Genomic DNA, 21,354 nt, shown 5'->3' with positions numbered 1-21,354 from the left:
ATAGGAGTAATAAATTAATGTAAACTATACTCGGTTCTTTCAACAGCTCTCCTGATTAAATACCCGCATTGATATCCCATAAAAATAATGAAATATGCAAGTAATAGGTACTAATTAGGTACCCTACGCCGTACAAGTATTTTTTTTTTCCTTGCACTACAGCCCCTGTGGTCCTAGGCCTACCTCCATGAACTTCTCCGTTCACTTCGGTTTTTCTAGATCTTACACATTCGGTAGGACTCCTTGGGCGGGTGATCAGCTCTTCGCAAGGCCTCTACCTGTACACAAACACAGAAAAACGCAAACACACAAACTAAACATCGATGCCCTGAGTGGGATTCAAACCCACGATCCCGGTTTCCAAGCGAGCGAAGACAGTACATGCCTCAGACCGCTCGGATACCGTGACCGGCACAAGGAAGTATTACATAATCAAATTCGATGTCGTTCTTTAAGTCCGTTGTTTATGGAGTAAGATGGAAGACCTTTTTTTTTCAGTGGCTCTTCCAGCCCATTCAGTGCCTTGACTTCTTCAGTTCTATAATAATTTTTCACAAACGATAGGACTCCTTGGACGAGTGATCAGCTCGTTGTAAGGCCGCTACCTAAACACAGAACAATACACAGAATAGAATCATACACACACCAAATATCTATGCCTTGAGTGGGATTCGAACCCACGATCCTAGCATCCGAGCGGGCGAAGACCCCGCTCCCTCTGTGGCAACAGGACCGAAGACTAGTACAGGAAAATTACATGAACTACTGCTTTTCCTTGATTTTCCTCTTTAATATTTCGTATGTTCGTGTTTTGACTTGCGCTTAGACCAATCTTCTTTACTCACTTGCCATGGGTTTGAGACGCAGGACGTTATGTGAGGTAAGTCGTGCAGAAGGCAGCAGTCTTAAAGGCAATGTTGTTCAATTTTCCTACTCAACGAAATGTAAACGAAATTGTGTTATTTGTTAAAATGTATTGAAATTAAATCAATAGAATACAAAAATATAAAAAAATACAAGAACAAGGTTTGTAGAATACGACAAAAGTTATTACTTGAACGCAAAAGGAAAAGATTATAATAGATTCTGTGTCACGGTATCAGTAAACAAGGAGATTATGAAACGACGAGCTATATAAAATGTTTCAGATATTACACGCAAATTCACAAGTTCGGACTGGTAATCCGCAAGTTAAAGAATGGTTTCATTTTATTTCCTGTTGCTCCAGCTTTGGAGCACAGAGAATACGTGAAGTCACTACTACACGTGACAGTTATAATAATTGTTATGTGATGATGGTATAACAGGCTCATTGTCTACTCAATCGTTAGAGTCACATTTGACGTAAATGCATTCATATCTTGATATCTAAATTATGTTGACATTTTACGCATTGTCTTTCTGTAGGGCCTAAACGAGTCGGTACCTGGAACCAGATATACAGAAGATAGTGTTGTCTTTTCGTGCTTTCGCTTTCTGATTCTCACCAAGCTCTCATATATACATGAGGCACAATCTGATGATATTAACCTATTCTAAAATTTCCTAAAATATTCATGGGTTATAGAGCCGTTGCGAATGAGATAAAATGACAGATGTTACTCTTATTGTGTCTTTTTGATGCGCGATTCTTGTTTCCTGTTACGTGTAAAATAAACTAAAGGAAATGGACAATTTTATTATTTAGTCTTTTTGAGACACATTCTGGAAGAAGCACATTATAGACCACGTAATACTTTCGCAGTGTCTCTCTACATGTCTGCGTATAAGAGCGCGCCAACTATGAAACCGACCACTTTTCATGGCACTTCGCATGATGCATGTACATCAACTTCTAACGAGACTTTCTGATTTTGGATTGGTAAGTTTCATTTAAGGGAAATATAATTTATATTCTGCACTTATCTTACGACTTTCTTCACAGATTTTCTGTCACTATAGGCCTGCGGCCCATTTGTTTACCAGAATTATGAGGCGCAAGTCTTATTTAATTCCTTTTAAGAGTCTGTATGCCACCTTACACGTGTTCTTTGAGTATTTAATTCCTTCTAAGGGCTTGTATGCACTCTTACATATGTTCTTTGAATCCTCTGACAAAATTTGATTACATTTTTTATACATTATTCCAGCTGCAGCTGTTCACGGTGGCCCCGTGATCTAAGGCATGTCTTCGTCCGCTTCAACACTGAGATTGTTGTTTCGAATCCCAGTCAAGACACGGAAGTCTGTGTTTATTCTGTATTCATGATAAGTAGCGGCCTTGCGACAGGCTGATCTCCCGTCCACGGAATCCTAAGGACCGTCTAAGATTAAGATATTGAAATGAAACGAAGCGTTTCAAGGATGTCCTGTGTTCCAAGTTGGAGCTACAGGAATAGAAGAAGAAGAAAGTCTCTAATATAGGAACAAGATGTATTTTGTGTGCGCTATTGAAGGCTGTGTCAAGCTTCCAGTTTTCCCTCTGCCATGGAGTTCAAGACTGCTCGACTTACAGAGCACTGCATACCACACCTACGTAGCAGACACGTGTCAGGCGTAAAAGAAATGTAGCATTTCACAGCCGTCCGAACTGTATATTTCCACGTTTTTCTCATTTATATGTAAATACTCCTAGGTTCAGAAATGTCGCAGAAGGTTGAAATTTAGCGGAAGATAAAAGCAAGTTTATGTTGTAACCGTCCATTCTGACTGGAGGAGTGTTGTGTGAAAATTAAATTTTGTATTAAGTTAAGATTAACAATATTACAAACAAAGAGATCCGGCAGATAGCCAGCTCTTACACGCGGAAGGGACATAGTTCAAGTTTTGCTATGTGAACAGGAAGTAACATCTGGTACTTTCCTAGAATTCTGGCAGTTTCAGCAACGTCGGAAAGGCTTTGAGAAAATGAGAGCTGACAGCTTGGGACAGCGATAACTTAGAAGTGGGACGGCCGGAGCCTCACACCCTGACCGTAATGCATCAAGGGGCTGTCATCCTTAGCGTCAGGTCAGCATCTGCCAGAATCACATAGCAGAGCAACATGATTGGGAATTCAAAATTTAGGGAACCTCCTAGTTTGAAAAATTAACCAATGGCAGAAGTGGAGGAGTGGATTTCTCTTGGAGTCTGGGGTTCGTGGACCTCAGAATTCAGAGAGAGGGCATTCCACCTCGAGGAGTCTTGACACTACTTTAGGCAAAGTCGGACACTAAAATTACCACTACGGCCCTTCCGTAAAATAGTATAAGTACAGTTCAATTCAATAGTATTATTAATAAATTCAGTTGTATGCAGAAAGCTGGAAGGGATTAAAGGACTACTAAGTGCAGCCGTCGAAAGGTGGGTGATTGTAGTGAAGTGTTCTTCCTGCCCTGTCCGAGCCAGACCCTTAAAAGACCCTGAGATAGGAACCCAGCTCTACTGATTAAAGTAAAGGACCCAGAGAAGTGAGCGGTGGTGGAGTGGCGCACAACGAAAAGGGCACAAAGGAAGTGAGCGGTTACAATGTTTAAATCTGAACACATCGGTAACCAAAAGCAGATGACGCTTAACATTTTAATGCCCAGTGTTGCTAATGTACAGTCTGTTTCAGCATGCACAAAATTTTCATTTTGCACACAGGATGTACTACGTAATTCATATTTCGTACAATTATCACAGTAACCAGCGATTATTTCACTTAACCTCTTTGCCTGTTAGTATTTAAAGTCGGACTAAAATATTTACTGTGAGGTACGAGCTGGATACATTTAGTCTTCAGATGAGCAGTACAAGACTTTCAGATCTGATTTGTTGGGACAATGATGGACGCCGTCCTCATGGGAAGCCCAGAAAGACATATATTTGACTAGTAATCTAGCATGGTTACGAAACCTGAACCACTGCCAGTTTTTCCCTACCGTTGCCACCACCAGGTAGTGGTCAGTAACACAATCTGCTGCCCTGGATCACCGGACATCAAGTATAATTGAATGCCATCTTCTGTCTACCAAAATATAGTCAATTTGGTTGTGCTTATTTCCATCAGGAGATATCCAAGTAAATTTATTAATGTTACGATGGGGGAACATCGTACTTTTGACAGTCAGACTTTTGGACGTGGCAAATTTTACTACTGCAACTCCATTGTTATTACTTTTTTCGTGTAAAACCTCATTCACAATTGTTGGTTTGAAAATGTCCTTTCTATCTACTTTGGCAATAAAATCTCCTAATAAAATTGTCATATGGTGTTTCGGGAATTTATTAAAGACATATTCTAGTTCGTCTTAGAAACTGTACTTTATATCATCAATTTTATCTTTGTTGAGGCGTGAACATTCAGACCGATGATATCACACCAGCGACCTCTTAGTATTATGTATGACATCCTATCACTAACGAACTCTACCCTCTTAACTGCTGATACAATTCTCTTATGTATGAAAAAACCTTTACCTATTTCATGATTTTCATTCCTCTTTCCATAAAAAAATGTATATTCGCCTCCTGGTTCGGTGCAACCTCCATCCCACCTAATCTCTTGTACTCCAGTTAAATCTAACTTATATTTTGAGACCTCCTCCGCCACTGCTCTGAGCGAACCTGCCCTATACATAAGTCTAACATTCCAAGCAACAAATCTTTCGCTTAGGTCGTTTATCCACATAATCCGTCCAGGTCCGAGGCTTCTTGTGATCTTTGTAACAAGCTTATTTTATACGGTCAGGATTTGTTAGCCCCACTCCCAACCCTCAAGCTGGAGCACCACCCCTTGTCGGCTGTCCGCAAATGCTTATTCAATATATTCGCATCTACCCTCCATACCTGGAGGTCGTCTCCTCCATCCGCAACCTAAGGACGCGCCATGCCGAGGTGACGAGAGACCCGCCTAAAATGGCTGAACCTTCATGCACAAATGTAAATCGCAGAGCAAGGATGATAAGAAATGAAGAATGAATAATAATGAAAGGAAAATACCAGAGAACAACAAATGTTATCTTCTTCATGCATATTTCTGAGTTTTTACGTTGAACGAATACCTCTAGCGTCCAGTCCCAAATTTACAATAGAAAATGAACATCCAACCCATTGAGCCAGTATGACAGCTGTGTGTGGAAATTTTCGATGAACACTCGGGTAACGTATATAAGAAACCATAGAATATGCTTCTATAACGAAATGAGGGTCGATCACAGTGGCATGAACTGGCCTCGCTCACTCGAACGGTGGAATCCTGGGTTCGAATCCCACTCAAGGCTTGGATGTCTGCATTTACTGTGTGGTAGTGCGTAGCTGCTGTCCTTATAACAGGCTGATCCTTCGTCCAAGGAATCCTACCGACTGCCTGAGATTAAGAAACAAAAGTGCAACAAGCCTTTCACGGATGCCTTGTGCTCCAATTTGAAGCAATAGGAATACATAGATAAATAGACAGACAGACAGGTAGACAGACAAATAGAGATCGAAGTGAGGAAAATAAGCATGTGGATATTAAAGATATATGAACACCAAAAAAAAGGAAAGAAAGGATAAATAAAGAGACCGTTTATCAGAATACAGAATGTGATAAGTGACATACGTGATGTACTGTCATGAAAGAAGGTACCAAAACTAAGAAGATAACTTAATACTATTATTTTCATCGTCCCAGTGGCAAAATACCATGAGAAAACCTTGATGTTTTTCCCGGTATGAATGTCTTATGACACTTGCACTGACAATTGCAGCTAGTGCTCAGACAATCTCTCTCTCGTTCTCTAGTCTTTATACGTATGTTTCAATTTATGAATGAATAATCACATTTTTCAAGTTTACAGTTGAAACGCATCATGAAGAGACACCGTGATCTGAGGTGAGAATAATGCTTTCAGCAAATGTTTATCACACAACATGTGTAATAAACTGCTAAATCCAATTCCAGGAGCTATATAACCTATCTCGTCATAATGAACAATGCGCAGTTTATCTTAATTACATATTCCTTATCTAGCTAAGCTCGTAAATGCCCATGAGCTGTGTTACAAAATAAAATGTTTCTGTGATGTCGGCAGGTAAAAGCGTGCGACAACATCGGCAGACTAATATGCATACACCAAGCAGGGCAAGTTAAGAGAGGACAGAAGAACGATGTGATGGTTGAAAGGGGAACCGTAATTGCCAAACATTATAGAAGGAGAATGGAGAACACGAGAAATAAAAAGGAAATCCCAGAAGAAATAAATTGTGCTGCAAATCCCCACACATATACCACTTTTAAATCGCAATTTCATTAAGTGCAGTTATCAGATCTTTGGCCTCTGAAATGGAAAACAAGATGCACTCATGTTTTGCAAAAATCTTCTCATAATTACATTTAACAACACATTGTCACGAATTATTCGCGTGCAAAGGAAGTAACTGACCTTGACTGAGTGCTAATGCCGGGACGTACACAACAATCGGGATGTAGAGGAGTAGAGAGATGGTACACAAAATGGACGCCATTTTCCGGACGCTTGCGTTGAACCGTAGCTGCAAGTACTAGGAAACAAAGAGTACACTGAGTTTACGGGACTCATTATATTTCATGTGATATTCAGGAAGAGGTGTAGTCAAAGATGATTCGTTTTCGTTTTGGTTTGGCTCTGTAGGATATCATGTGATTAAATATATCTGATATCAGAAACTTAGCTTAACATTAAAACATTTCATTATGTCTAGATGTTATCAAACTCATAACTTTAAAAAACACTGAACAAACATGAATGATTATTATGATTTGTAGATTTGACTAGAGTTGTAAGATTTGAGGTTTTCACGGCCGTGACTATGAAGAAAGAAGTCTACTAGGATGTGGCACCGTGTAGATATGGTGTTAACCGAAGTTTCGGAGGAACATATCGTCTACATCTTCAGGGTAGAAGGAAAAATAATAAATCCGCAAACGAAGAGACCGTGAGAACCGGTACAAGCAGACTGCTTGTCTGCAGTCCTGAAGATGGAGGCGATACGCTCCTCCGAAACGTCGGTTAACACCACATCTACACGGTGCCAAATCCCAGAAGACTGCTTTCTTCATTGACTAGAGTTGCTTAAAGCTACGTGCCATGAATTTCTGTCCTCATTTGAGCTTTTAAGAACCTGTCCATACTTCATAACTTGTACTCTTCTCCAAGTATAATTAGAATGCTCTAGTCAGCGAGTATGAGGTGGGCAGGGCATGTAGCACGAATAGAGGAGAAGACGAATGCGTATAGGATATTGGTGGGAAAGCCAGAAGGAGAGAGACCACTGGGAAGACCAAGGCGTAAGTGGGTGGACAATATTAAAATGGCTCTTAGAGAGATAGGACGAGATGGTATGGACTGAATTGATCTGGCTCAGGATAGGGACCAGTGGAGGGCTCTTGTGAACACGGTAATGAACCTTGGGGTTCCATAAAATGCTGGGAAATTCTTGAGTAGCTGCAGAATTGGCTGGTCAGGAGGGCTCAGCTCCATGAGTGAGTAAGTAAGTCCATACGTAGCTGGCTACAGACACTTTTCAGGTCTGCTAACCGAGATTATCCTCGCGGCTCAGGTGAAACTGACCACTTCACATGTTGAAGGCAGTATCGTAATTGTTTTCATATAGACTCTGGCTGGACATTGTTTTATGATAGAGAACTTCTGGATTCTGAATCCCAGATCTGCGATATGACTTACCTCGTACGTAGACGTGAGCTGCAATTCGTAGAACACAGGCAGATAGAAGTAACTGTTGATTATCCCAGTTAAGACCGCGGAAAGGCACACTAGCCAATACAGGGTTCCATACATGTAGATCTCGGATGGTACGCCTATTACTGTGATCCCAGATATCGTGCTGAAGGAAAGATAAGAATAACATTTTTTACATCCTCGAGTTTTATATTTGAGGATTATGTAGTTTCAGTTGAGACAGTAATGTAGTTACCGAATACACGCAATTTAGTAGATGAAATTTATTTAATTTTATTGGTCTTTATGCCTTCGTTACTTCACAACGAATTGAACAGTGCTCTAAGAAGTTCAGAAGTTATGAGTGTCGTGAAATTACGCGAAGTATATTTGTAATTTCTTCATATGCCGCGAATTGTACACTGTTTCAGAATTACCCTATTTATTTAAATATTCATATAACGAAAATATGTGAGGCATAAAATGCATCCATCCAATGCAGGCCACTAGAAAACGAATGTAACTTTTTTTTTCAAAGAGAAAACTTGTAGTTTCTAAAAAGATTGGGCCTGACTTTGAAAAGAATAAAATAAATATTGTAGGATTTGAGGTTTAAACAGTGGTGACTATGAAGAATGCCGTCTTCTGGGACGTGGCGCCGTGTACATATTGTGTAAACTGACGTTTCGGAGAAACGCATCGCCTCATCTTCAGAGTAGAAAAATCCGCGAGCGAGGAACCAGCGTGAGCAGGTGGCGCCACATCCGAGAAGACGGCATCCTTCAAAATAAATATTGCTTACTTGAAAATGACCAAAGGATACATTAGCAAGGTTAGATATTGTGAGGCATGAAATTCTCATGATCGTGAGTGTCAAGATTATAGTCTCCACGGATGTGACATTGTGAGTATGGCAGAGCGGTACCCACGTTTCAGACGAACCTATTGTCTTACTCTTCCCCCTGAAACAGGAAGATGCATGTGGCCATGCATGCTGACGCGTCTCTGAACTTAACTCTCTCTCTCTCTCTCTCTCGCAAACACACACACAATGAAGACGGAGAAAGCAGACTGAACTTAAAGTTACGAGTTTACGATTTTATCGTTACAAGCTGTTCCATTCATTTTAAAGGACATTTTAGAACCTTAAAATTTTATTGTCTCAATGAAGTTAGAAGCTCGCTGAAATGTAACAATTGATTTTTGCTCATCTGTCAGCTTAAAACACAATAAATTTGCTTTGTATAATTCAATATATTTTGGCAACAAATTTGGTTAGGTAAATGCATGTAAGTGAGTCAACAGATATAATTTCTTTCGGATCCTATAGTTTCATATTACGGGGAAGTATATTAACCCTTTGAAATACGAATTACCTCTACATAATATTTAAAAATTCAGCTACTGCCTTAAAAATGCTGACTGCGTTTCTGTTACAAGCGCCAACAGTCTAATGCTGTTTAGGGTATTAATTAGTGTTTATCCTGAGAATCACGCGAAACATAACTTTCTCTGACGCTGTAGATTAACAGATATTATAGATTAAAATAGACTATAATTTTAATTTTAATTTTGATGTAGAATGTAATTATTAGATGATACTGCAATGTAACTGGAATAAAATGAGGTAATAATCTGTCATCCTTCATCCTCACCATGATCTTTTCTGACTGCTCCCGTTTAATACACAGAGCCCCCCCCCAAAAAAACATAAAAATTTAATATAAAAATCTCTGCTTAAATAATACATCATACTTTAATAGAGGTAAACTACGGACATTTTCAATGTTGAACGAAGACATACCACTAAATTATTTAAGCAGATATTTTGTAAATTGAAATATTATATATGTATGGACTCCCTGTGAGTATGGATATATATGTCTTATTCACTTTAAGCTTTATAAGCGCATGAGATTTTTATCCAGAACCCTTATGCTGAACCTTTGAAAAAATTCATTATATTACTTTTTTTTTCTTTTTCCTTGGCACTACAGCCCCAGTGGGCCTAGGCCTACCTCCATGAACTCCGTTCACTTCCGTTTTTCTACATCTTACACATATAATAGGACTCCTTGGGCGAGTGATCAGCTCGTCGCAAGGCCTCTACCTGTAGACGAACACAGAAAAACGCACACAAACTTCCATGCCCTCAGTAGGATTCGAACCCACGATCCCGGTTTCCAAGCGAGCGAAGACAGTGCATGCCTTAGACCGCTCGGCTACCGTGACCGGCATTATATTACATACGTTTGGTAAAAAGCATGTATTTCAGAACTTGTATGCTTGCTGAGAGTAGAGAGACGTTGCAGATAGTCTAAATTAGTTTTCTTAGTGCAGTTTGTTCTAAATGAGAGATCCGTGCCTTGTCACTTATCTTCCTCTGATTAATCTACTCACATCGATTCCAAATAAATTTCGGATTGAAATATTTATTTTTGAGCAAATTTAATTTAGCTTCTATATTCCCGTTTTATTCTTATCATTCGAAACTCGGTATATGATTACTATATTTGCCTCCAAAGACAGAGATAGCAGATGCCTATTAAAGTAAAATGCTTGTCTTACGTAAAGAGCAATGTCCCGTGAGCCTTGCGGGATACAGTAAGATATGTTGACTTAATGGCAGGTTTATACCGGTGTATATACCGAATGTTTCCAATAAATACCGGTATAATATCAACGTCACTCCAAGGAAGGTTTCAGGGCACGCACCCGTCTACTGCTGAGACACGCGTGAACATTCGCTTACTCTTACACTCGCGCGTGAGTAGCAAACACATCATCTTAATAAACTAACTACATTTTATCTATAGTGTGAGTCTATCATTTATTAAAAGTATAAAGTTTTAGCGTAGTTGGTTGAGGCACTATGCTACAACCTGGAAGGTCGCGGAGTTCGATTCCCGATGAAGTCATTGGATTTGTCAATTGAACTAATCCTTCCAGCCGCAGTATGGCCCTGGGGTCGACTCAGTCTATAACAGAATTGAGTACCAGGAGTATTCCTAGGGGGTAAAGAGTAGCTGACAATCTTACCGCCATCTATGAGCCGATTGTCTAGAAAATATGGGAGCCTCGACGTTTCACGACCCTGTGGGCCTCCACGGCGTGTTGCAGGGATAACTTTATATTTATAATTTTTTTTCTGATTGAAGGACATATTTTCATAGTGTTTATATTCTTATTTATGCTTACTATATAGGGGCACATTTTCCGCTATTTTTCCCCTTTCGCTCCCAATTTGGAGCATAGGGCTTATTTCTCAGTTTCACTGATCATTTTTACACACGGCAAGACTCCTTGGATGGGTGATCAGCTCGTCGAAAGGCCTCTACCTAAACACAGGACTACATAAACAGAATAAACGCATACACACACCGACGAACCCGGCCTCCGAGCCAGCGAAGACGGTACTTGCCTTAGATCGCTCGGCTACCGTGACCTTTCCTGCCATTACTCAGTCATAATTACACAAGGATGTTACTGAGGGACTTTATATCCCATTTCGTATTTACATATTCGTACTAAACTGTCATCAGTTGTCCTCTTCCCTTCTAGACTACGAGGTCGAACTTTAGTTAGTGACGAAATGTGGCTGCGTTATTCAAAACGGAAACATATCCTCCATTTTCGAAAAGTAGTGGTTCAAATGCGCCATGGAGTAATACATGTATTAGAAACATTCTCATTTATCTAACAAGAAGGCTGAACACTGTCGTCACAGGGATATGGCATTATGCACTGTTCAAAGTCAGTTCAATCCGGTTGCCTTCCTAGAGGCTTAAGTCAGTTTGAGGTCGTGCCATAACTCAGGCTGTTAGTCGCCGGCTTCACACCGCACCAGCCCGGGTTCCAGCTCTGATCCGGTCATGTCGGATTTCTGGTGGTCAAAGTGGCACTGGGGAAGGCGTTCTCCTAGTACTTAGGTTTCCCCTGCCAATTCTCATTCCACAGACTTCTCCACATTCTTCATCATCTACCATCATGGTACATTACGCCAGTTAATGACCGATGTACCAAGTGGATTCTGTCTCATCTCATCACAAGAAACTAAAAAGACTAAACTAGATACATACTGCTCAGTGGTCCTGCTTAAAAGTACCATGGAGTAGCAGCCGGACCCGTAGATCTACGTCATAAGGTGGCTACGTATAGACTGAATCTGCTGAGTTCATCAAGTCGATAAAGGTGCTTTGGTGTCCACTTAATATCGGGTGCCAGCAGACTGTTTTTTTCGAAAGAGGGAACGTAAATTTTCCAATGGAAGCAAGCAGAAACATTTGCTATCAATCTAAACTTTTAGAACTATTTTTACTCATCTCCCTACAATTTTCAGTAGCAGACTACTTTTCTTAAGTAGCTGTATTGCATTAATATTTGGCAACTTAAGGAAACGGGATAGCCCATTCGGTATAGAGACGGAGATTGGGATTCGATTCCTGGAAGGGGCAAGAGATTTTTCTCTCCTCCACAGTTTCCAGACAGGCTCTGGTGCCAACGGAGCTTCCTAACCAATGGGAACCGGAGGCTCTTTCCCCGGTTGTAAAGCGGCCGGGGCGTGAATCTCCTCCAGCTACTGCCGAGGTTAAAAATCTTTGATCTATACTTTCACTACCCCCATTTGTCTTCATGGCGTGGTGTTTAATTAATTAAGCATAGGGGAAACTTTAAAGTATTTGTCACATTTCCTTCCCTCTTTAAATTTTGTACTTTTGCAGAAAGCCAGGTTGTCATATATTGGGCTTTCTCGTCCCTTGCAATCTCATGTTACTGTGTTTTGTGTGTCTTTCCTTGCGATTCAAGTCTTGAAGTGATGTTTCACCTCCGTCTAGCGCAGAAGTAAGTTAATATTGCCAGCCGACTTACATTGCTCGTTCGCGTGGAAAGAAACAGGTGAAGCACAGAATTCACTGCTTAGCGACGGGATTCATTCTCGTATCTCCAGGGATGAGTTCATCCGGAAACGTGCAATAAGATCCTTAATAGAGACTAAGTTTGTTTATTTCGGATTTAATACAGAAGGGTGTTTCCAAAGGTCTGTTTCATCTTAACGTGATTCAAAGTTTGCGCCATAACACAACAGGACGTGGAAATATTTTAGGTGTAATGGATGTGGTCTTTATATAAACCGAAACGAGAATAACTAGACTCATAGATCAGTTTTCCAGTAAGAGAAGCACAGGTCCAGTGACATCCAAAAACCTACACAATGTGCGAGTTGGCCCTACATCCTAGCCAATGCAGCCTGCCACGTCTAAAGTTCAAATATTTTGAGAAAACTTGCTGATGTTAAAACACGGGCTACTTGCTTTCGAATATCTGTATTATGAAACTGTATCACTTTTTCCGTTTTGATGACAGTAACTGGTGGATAATTTGTCTCATTCTGCTACGATTTGATTAATACGGACGAATGTCACGCGTTTAAAAAGAACGATTGTGATGTCATAAACATTACAGAGAAGTTATAATATTTTACGAAGCGAAATATATGGATTAATCATTTTAAATACCAGAATAAACATGAGGGAAAATAGGCATTCATATATTCTCCTAATAAATTAATATCTTTAGTATATGATCAGCTATTTGTTTTATTCAGCTATAATAAATGCTGGTTCGATGCAGGATTCGTACTGATGCATTCTACATGGAAACTGAATTAAAATGAAAAGAGGAATTGCGTTTATGTCGACTGTTAACTGTTGGTACGTCACATACGATACGGGACTTTTGCTACCTTAATATTAATTACACTAACATTTTAAAGAAAATATTTTTGTGAGTAAAATATTTTATTATGACTTGGAAATACCTATAATCATATATTTCAGAGATAATTCTACGAATGAAAAACATTTCTAGAACATATTTCTTTGATTTGCAAGTGAGTTACTACAAACAGNGCAGATTTCTTATACTTTTTCTTCTACCCTGAAGATGGAGGCGATACGTTCCTCCGAAACGTCGGTTAACACCACATATACACGGTGCCAAATCCCAGAAGACTGCTTTCTTCACAGTTTACCGATACGTTTGCGGCGCTAAAGCAATTGAGATTTTAGTTTGCATACCGCACTGAATAAGTATAATTAACTTTCTTCATGGACCAGAGTCCTTCTTGAGAACCTAATTATCAATCAACCAAGAAATTCCTTGCATTTTAGACGATCATAAACTACATTAGTGTGTTCACAAAAGTCTCAGTCTCACACTTATGCCGCATAACTCCAGTCCGCATCCTCCCACCCTGTTTCTTCAAGATTCATTATAATACATGCTCGTATTTCCTTATAAACTGAAGATGGGTTAAATATGTAGGATGTGAGATTCATTTTAATACTATAATTCTACGTCCGTGGTCTGCTCTTCTATTTCTTTTTTTTTTCCTTGGCACTACAGCCCCAGTGGACCTAGGCCTATCTCCATGAACTTCTTCTTTCACTTCGGGTTTTTCTAGATCTTACACATTCGGTGGGACTCCTTGGGCGGGTGATCAGCTCGTCGCAAGGCCTCTACCTATACACAAACACAGAAAAACGCACACAAACTAAACATCCATGCCCTGAGTGGGTTTCGAACACACGATCCCGGTTTCCAAGCGAGCGAAGACAGTACATGCCTTAGACCGCTCGGCTACCGTGACCGGCTCTTCTATTTCTTACCAACTGAAATTTTGCATAAATTTTACCTCTGGAATATGCCTGCTACATTCCGCTCCAATCTCATGTTTTATTCTGTCATATTATTAATGTCTGATGAGGAGTAGGAATAACGAAGCTCTTATTTATGCTTTCGTCTCCAGTAACATGAATAACTATTTCGTGAGAGAGTTACATGCTCCCAGAATCGCACTTATAAAAATTGGGTATTTCCTTGTAAAGGGAAGACACATTAAAGGTGTAGGTCATGAGGTTGCGAATTGCACTTGACAGATGCAGGATAGCGCCATCCATGAAGAAGATTGTAATCAATCTGCTACCATAACAGTATCACAATGAATATCGTTCTTTTGCGAACGCCAACTAACAGATCAGTTAAAAGCCTGTACACATTGATACCATTAAGTACAAGAACATTGGGCAGACCGAAAATACGATTGGAGGAAGATGTTAAAGTTTACATTAAGAAGATGATGGTACCAGATTAGAAGATAACAGTCCAGGACAGGACCAAATGGAAAGGTGTGGTTGAGAAGACCAAAATTCTGCGTGAGTTGTAGCGTCAAAATAGAGGAGACGATATCGTTATTTTAACGATGATTCTCAAGTAAGGGCGTCTGAGATAGGTAGGTAAGTAGGTGATTGGTCCGTTCATCTGCTAACCTGTTAGTTATTGATTGGTTAGTAAGCTAGCCGTTCAGCGTAATATTATTGGGCGGGAGCGTACTTTACGCGTAATTTCTCAGTGCGTTCTAGCGCTTCAGTTACTGACCTGGATACAAGTGACACAGCCACTGGAATTGTGCCCATTGTCTTTCCACCATGCAGATACTCCTTTGGGGTATCTTCTTTCTTGCCACAGAAGCCAAAATAGACGCCAATTAATGTTGACGATCCCAGCATGAGCCCAAAGAAAGTAAAATCTAACCACTCAAACTTGTGCAACATTCCACCAGTGTCATAAGGTACTGTGAAGTTCAGACTCATCCTGGAACTGGAACAAATATTTCCTATAATAGGACAAAGTGCATCAACTTGTCTGACATTGTAGAGGCCCGTATTATGTTTCAGTCTGTTTCGAAGATTATGTCTATCCCATAACATCAGCCTTGCTCTCTCTCTGTCTGTCTGTGGGTTTGTGTCTGTCTGTATATCGAAAATGTACAAATGTTAAATGCAGAAATGTTTTTAGGTTTACATTTGTAGCGAAGTTCAGTTGTGTAGTAGAATATGTACTGCTCCTTCCTGAATCTACCATTAAGATATCGAGGTTACGGTCTGGTATTTCATGTAATTTCAGGTTCGAAGTATTAAAATTGTTTAAGTATTTTCATTATAGGTTTATTTTAAATTTAAGGCATAAAACAAATGAAATACTAGAAAAATCCGCCATATACGAGGGTTGGAACTTTAATAGTGGCAACTATTTATTTACAACTGATACAAAATAGATGCATGTTTCGAAGTTTTACTCTCCTTCAGTGTAGTCACCAGCATTGTGTACAACCCGTTGCCACGGTGTGTAAGTCGTACGATACCTTTAGAGGCGCCTGTTGTGTTGATAGTTCGAATGGAGCGGTCTACTGCCTGAAGAATCTCTGGAACAGTTCTGAAGCGAATGCCACGAAGTGGTTCCTCATCTTAGGAATCAAGTCGAAGTCACAAGGGCTTAAGTCCGGGGAGTATGGTGGATGGTACAGCACTTCCCAGCCCCATCAATCGATCAAATCAGCCACAGCTTGCGCTGCATACGGCTGGGCACTGTCCTGCAAAATGATGGGTAGGTTCTGCAGAAAGTGTCGCGGTGACCCATAATGACGCTATTCGTTCTATTGACGTTTCATTTGTGGCTCATACGATTTGGCCCATGTCTCATCCAGCGTAATGATACGGCGTAAGAAAACCTCTCCTTCCCGCTCATAGCGCTCCAAGTGGTTACGAGCAGCGTCATATCGTAGCCATTTCTGCATTTCCGTCAAATCATGCGGAACCCATCGTGATGCAATTTTTCTCATGCCCAGGCGTTCCTTCAGAAAGTGAAGCACAGTCGTATGCCCTCATCCTGTCTCTCGGGCCAGCTCACGAATCGTATGGCGTCGATCACTCTCCAGTAACGCGGAAAGAGCATACACTTCTTCTTCACTGACGCTAGGACGACCTGGCCGACGCATATCTGACACATTTTGGCGTCCCACCTTGCCACTGTTCTGTAAGGCAATGCAGATTCTCCGCAAGCCTCTTGAAGACCTTGATGACACTGTCGTGCTGTACGGCCTCTGGCACATTCAATCTTTATCCAGCTCCTTTGTTCCTGTTTCGAAAACATCGTGACAACACAACATTAGACCGTCAGCTAACACGACGCTCTGTTCTTCTCGTCGCTGCGCATGCGCGTGATGTGGGAAGGGAGAGTCCATTTGCTCTGAGGTAAGGTAGGTATGTAACTAACGTGTGGTATAAACGACATTATTTGGTTCCGTTGCATGGCGTCTCTACAGCAGTGTTGCCACTATTAAAGTTCCAACCCTCGTACATGAAGTAGCAAGATTCCTGCATCACAACTTCCTAAATACAGCGTGTTCCGTTTAAACCTCCCACATTTTAATTAATCATTGCGAACAAATTATGATAGATTGTGGATTACAATTAACACTAGATGAAAGAAAAACGGAAAGAATTTTATTTCCGTTTTTCTTCGGTGGAGCTAAAGTATCTGGCCGCGTATACCTTGACATATCAGAACAGTACCTGTATCCCCAAGTAGCCGATCTGTAGCCTAACATAATGTTCCAACAAGATGGAGCCCCCCACGCTGGGGTCTGGATATTCGTAGGTCACTTAATGCCACCTTCCAAGATCGCTGGATTGGACGCGGCGGACCAATTCGGTGGCCACCACGTTCACCGGACCTCACTCCGCTCGATTTCTTCCTCTGGGGTTACGTGAAGGACCGTGTGTTCGTGCCTCCAGTGAATGACCTCCCAGATTTACGAGCCCGCATCCGTGAAACGATTGCTACTGTACCAATGGACATGTTGGAAAGAACGTGGCAAGAAACTGAATACAGATCGGATACTGTTCGTGCTACATGTAGAGGTTTATTAGTGTGTCAAATACATTTATTTAGTTGTTCTTGCATTTCCTGTAGCTTCATTTTCCTACCATTGATACTTTCTGTTCTAAGATCTGATAAAATGTGGGAGGTTTGAATGGAACACCGTAATGTTTTGTAATGGCAATATTGGCTTCGGTATGTACCTTTTGATACGTATCTGGATATTACAAAGTCTGAAGTTCTTGTTCGTAACTCGGTTTCTCACTGAATTCTCGGTTCCACATTTTTAATTTCTGATTAAACTACCTGAAAACTAAAAACTTCCTACCTTAATACTAATTCAGAGCAGTTTCAAATCTGTGTACTCAGAAACTAAAATATAAATATTCCGGTTAAGGAAAATATGTCAGATATACAAATGAAGGCCTTAAACTGACTGGAATTTAAAGGATATGAAAACTTCTTGAGTCTCCTCATGCTCTTCATGACAGGAAAGGGATAATTACAATTTCAGAACCTAATACGAGTATATTTATGTTATTCTTGACGAAGCGAATGAAAGCATGTTCCATCTCCGAAACTTCTGAATGAAATTCTTTTACATTCGATGTTTGAGATCTACATTAAAATGTGGTTAATTTGATTCACATCAATCCATTCTAACCCGTATCGTAAATTTAGTTCAAGTAACACTACATCCGTTTCCTTAAAAAATGATAAATGCGCCAACTGTTGGCGCATTATGTAAACTATAGATCTCATTGTGATCTACAAACGTAGTTACATGTATATGATGAATTTTGAACAAAGTAAAGGCAAGATAATACCTGACTCTGAAATGCGATACTTGTACATTATTGTTTTGTGTATTTTCTTGCTATAAGCGACGAGTGACTAGATTTGGATTAATAAATGTATTTATTGAACACTTTAACGCAGAACTCGTGACTACAATTTATAAATTACTATCACACATAGACGTCCTTATTCATGTTACTTGGTAACGGCTTCCAAAATTGGGCGTTTCTCTGCTTCCGGGATCAGGTCCTTGCCGGCTGGCGACCGTCTCACGCCACTCTCACATTCTGACGGCTGGTTTCAGTTGTTACCTCCTTCAGCTGTTAGTTCTCAAGCCGAAATAAACTGGCTTCCAACTGTCAGCTTCCAGCTTCAGGTGTCAATTCTCGACTGGCTTCCGAATCAGAGTCAGAGTCAGAGTTACTTTCCGACTGGCATTTACGGCCACTATGTTCGTCTTGGCGCCAAACCACTTGAGGATCACGACCAGACATTTTTATGTAACAACGCCTGCCCCATAGTCCTTATGTAACACCCTCTCTGACGAGAGGACGGGTTTCTCTCTTATGAATATGCTTAGCCATTGTCAAGTATACGTATCACACATAAAGCATGTTGTTTAAAACTCTTCCTTTTGCAGTATATAAGTCCTCTGTCAGTACAGGCTTTGGAGAGCAAAGAATGTCTATCTTACGTTTCTCATGCTACAACGGCAGCATAGTCACTAGAGCGGTCGTAAGCTTGACCACCGCCAAGTTTAAGTCTCTTATATTGCCTGTGTCCGGCTTTGTCTTATGCTATATTGCGAACATGTTCAGTCTAATGATTTTTCATGAATTCTGCTTGTTGCCTTTCGAGGCGTTCCGCTGTCCCTTTACATGCTCTCATCGCAGACTGCATCGAAAACAACTCTTTCAGTGTTGCGTAGGTGCGTAGGTGCGTAGCTTACAGATGACTATTATTGTTGCGTTTTTACACGGTGGCCATTTCTCTGGCTCCCTTATTCTAGTTATCAGGTCTCATGTCATAATACAGGGCTACTATAAATGATTCATTCGTTTTTAAAACGCTATATTTTCCAAAGCATTTCACATACAAATATGATTGATATATAAAAAGAACCGTAAACTCACCAAGGTTTCTTCACGCTCTACAAATGTTCTATGTGTGCCCCTTGGGTCACACGACACACGTCCAGGCGGTAGTCGAGCTCGTTCCACACATTTTGTAGCATCATCCTGTCAATGGTCATCACTGCAGCATCGATGCGTTCCCTCAGCTCTACTAGTGTTCTTGGCAGTGGGGGTACGTAAACACGATCCTTAATGTACCCCCAAAGGAAGAAGTCACAAGGCGTTAGATCAGGTGATGTGGGGGGCGAAGTAAACAGAGCTACGTCATCCTCACCAACACGACCAATCCAGCGTGTCCTTAAATTGCCGATACCACCGCAAAATGCTTTGTTTACACGGCGGTTATTTCCGTACTCTCTTTTGAATGCGAGTTGCACTGCTATAACAGACGAACATCTCGCATATTCCTCTTTTCTTGCTTTGTCGCCATTTTGTAAAGGCACTGAACTCGTGCTGCCAACTGGTGCACACAATACAAACGTAGTGCGTTTACGGTGCTTTTTATATATCAATCATATTTTTACGTGTAATACTTTGGAAAATATAGCGTTTTAAAACCGAAAATCAGTTATAGTAGCCCTGTGTAATATTTATGTGTGCTATAGGATCTGTTTTCTGTGGTTATAACCATCTTGCCTTAACACCATAACGCAAAACATTTTAAGATCTTGTCAGTTTCACCTACCTGAATGTATTTGTCTCTTAGCTCACATGTGGCCGTCCAGAGTGGCACGGCAGAAACACTGAAGTCAGAATACGCCTTCACAGAAGACTCTTTATAAAGCTACTGGAAACGACCTGTGAAATAAGTATTAGTTACGTCTTTAATGTTTTCCAAACCGAGCCAGGTGTTACGTGTTTTCGATTTAGAGTAAAGTCCTCGGCAAATGAAAGTGGTTAGAACAATTCAAATTATGTACAAAGCTCAAATGAGTAGAGCTATATATTGTACTGTAAATTACTCCGTGACGCTTGAAGGCGATAAGCGGAGTGTTCTGTCGCCTTCTCAACTTTACGATATCAGTCGGAAGTTGTACCCTAGCGCCATGCGAATCGACGCCAGAAACCCCGAGACGCTGAGGCAGACAAGATCATGAATTTTCACGAGATTCCCTGATTTAACAAAGCGCGAGAGAAATGTATCTTTTGAAATGACCGTCTTTCCGACCATCTCTATTATCGCCATAAGCAGAAACAGAGACAGATTTATCTGGTTTGACGCTACCTGTGATTCATCATGCCGCTATTTATGACTGCAACCATGATCTCAACATTCTCAATGTTTATAATAAGATGTTTATGAGCCAACTAATTTCTTTCAGTCACTGTTGCTGTGTTCCTTTCCCTTATCACACGCTTTCCTTTGTTATTCTATTTCTCCTCTCCTTCCTGTCGTTAATTCGTTTTTCCATCGTATTTATTATTATAATAATTATTGTTATTATTAAATTTTCAACAGTTTAATAACACAGCCACACTATATTGTTCAAGACTTTGCGGATCATTGCTCTTCGACATTTATCTCAGTTCATCAGTGCTCATTTTATTTTCTCTAGTNGGGTTTTCTCCAAGTTCTTCGGTTCCCCTGCCAATCTTTTTCCACCAAATTCTCCATCATCATAATCACCCGGGGCAGGCTACAATAGGCCAATCAGTGGCCACCGTGCTGAGTGGACCCAGTTGGACTCCACCCTCCACTAAGCGAATTGAAAAAAAATACTCTGACATTAAGCAGGCGACTCGACGTCTGAGCCATCCGAAGTGTGTCGGTTCAGACGAAATCCCAAATTTTACCATTGAAGGTTTCTCAGAGATTTTGCCCCTCTTTCGAATCTCATTTTAATATTAGTTTGTTACAAGAGAAGTTTCCCACTCTGTGGAAGCAAGTGGACGTCTTGCCTGATTTCAAGAAAATTCTTTTTTTTATTCGCTTAATGGGGGGTGGAGTCCAACTGGGCCCATTCGGCACGGCGGCCACTGATTGGCCTATTGTAGCCTGCCTAGGGTGATTATGATGATAGAGAATTTGGTGGAATGAAGATTGGCAAGGGAAACCGAAGTAC

The 21,354-nt window shown here is 40.6% G+C and overlaps 2 protein-coding genes across 2 annotated transcripts in view; one reads left to right on the top strand and one right to left on the bottom strand.

The window, feature by feature from the left end:
• The window catches only part of LOC111865143 (sodium-coupled monocarboxylate transporter 2), a 36,331-nt gene extending 16,237 nt beyond the window's left edge, over nt 1–20,094 (bottom strand). Inside the window, exons 1-4 of the mRNA XM_033751695.1 lie at nt 19,977–20,094; nt 15,078–15,299; nt 7,647–7,806; nt 6,367–6,483 (exon numbers count right to left, since the gene is read on the bottom strand). Coding sequence (XP_033607586.1) covers nt 6,367–6,483; nt 7,647–7,806; nt 15,078–15,292 — 492 coding nt within the window. The 5' untranslated portion in view covers nt 15,293–15,299; nt 19,977–20,094. The remainder of the gene's footprint in view (nt 1–6,366; nt 6,484–7,646; nt 7,807–15,077; nt 15,300–19,976) is intronic.
• LOC111865142 (lachesin-like) overlaps nt 1–21,354 on the top strand; it is an 801,402-nt gene that overhangs the window by 655,728 nt on the left and 124,320 nt on the right. The window lies entirely within an intron of this gene.

The sequence above is a fragment of the Cryptotermes secundus genome, unplaced genomic scaffold (genome assembly GCF_002891405.2).
Source record: "Cryptotermes secundus unplaced genomic scaffold, Csec_1.0 scaffold92, whole genome shotgun sequence".
NCBI classification, from domain to species: domain Eukaryota; kingdom Metazoa; phylum Arthropoda; class Insecta; order Blattodea; family Kalotermitidae; genus Cryptotermes; species Cryptotermes secundus.
The sequence above is the reverse complement of the archived record's forward strand: the minus strand, read 5'-3'. Positions and strand labels throughout refer to the sequence as shown.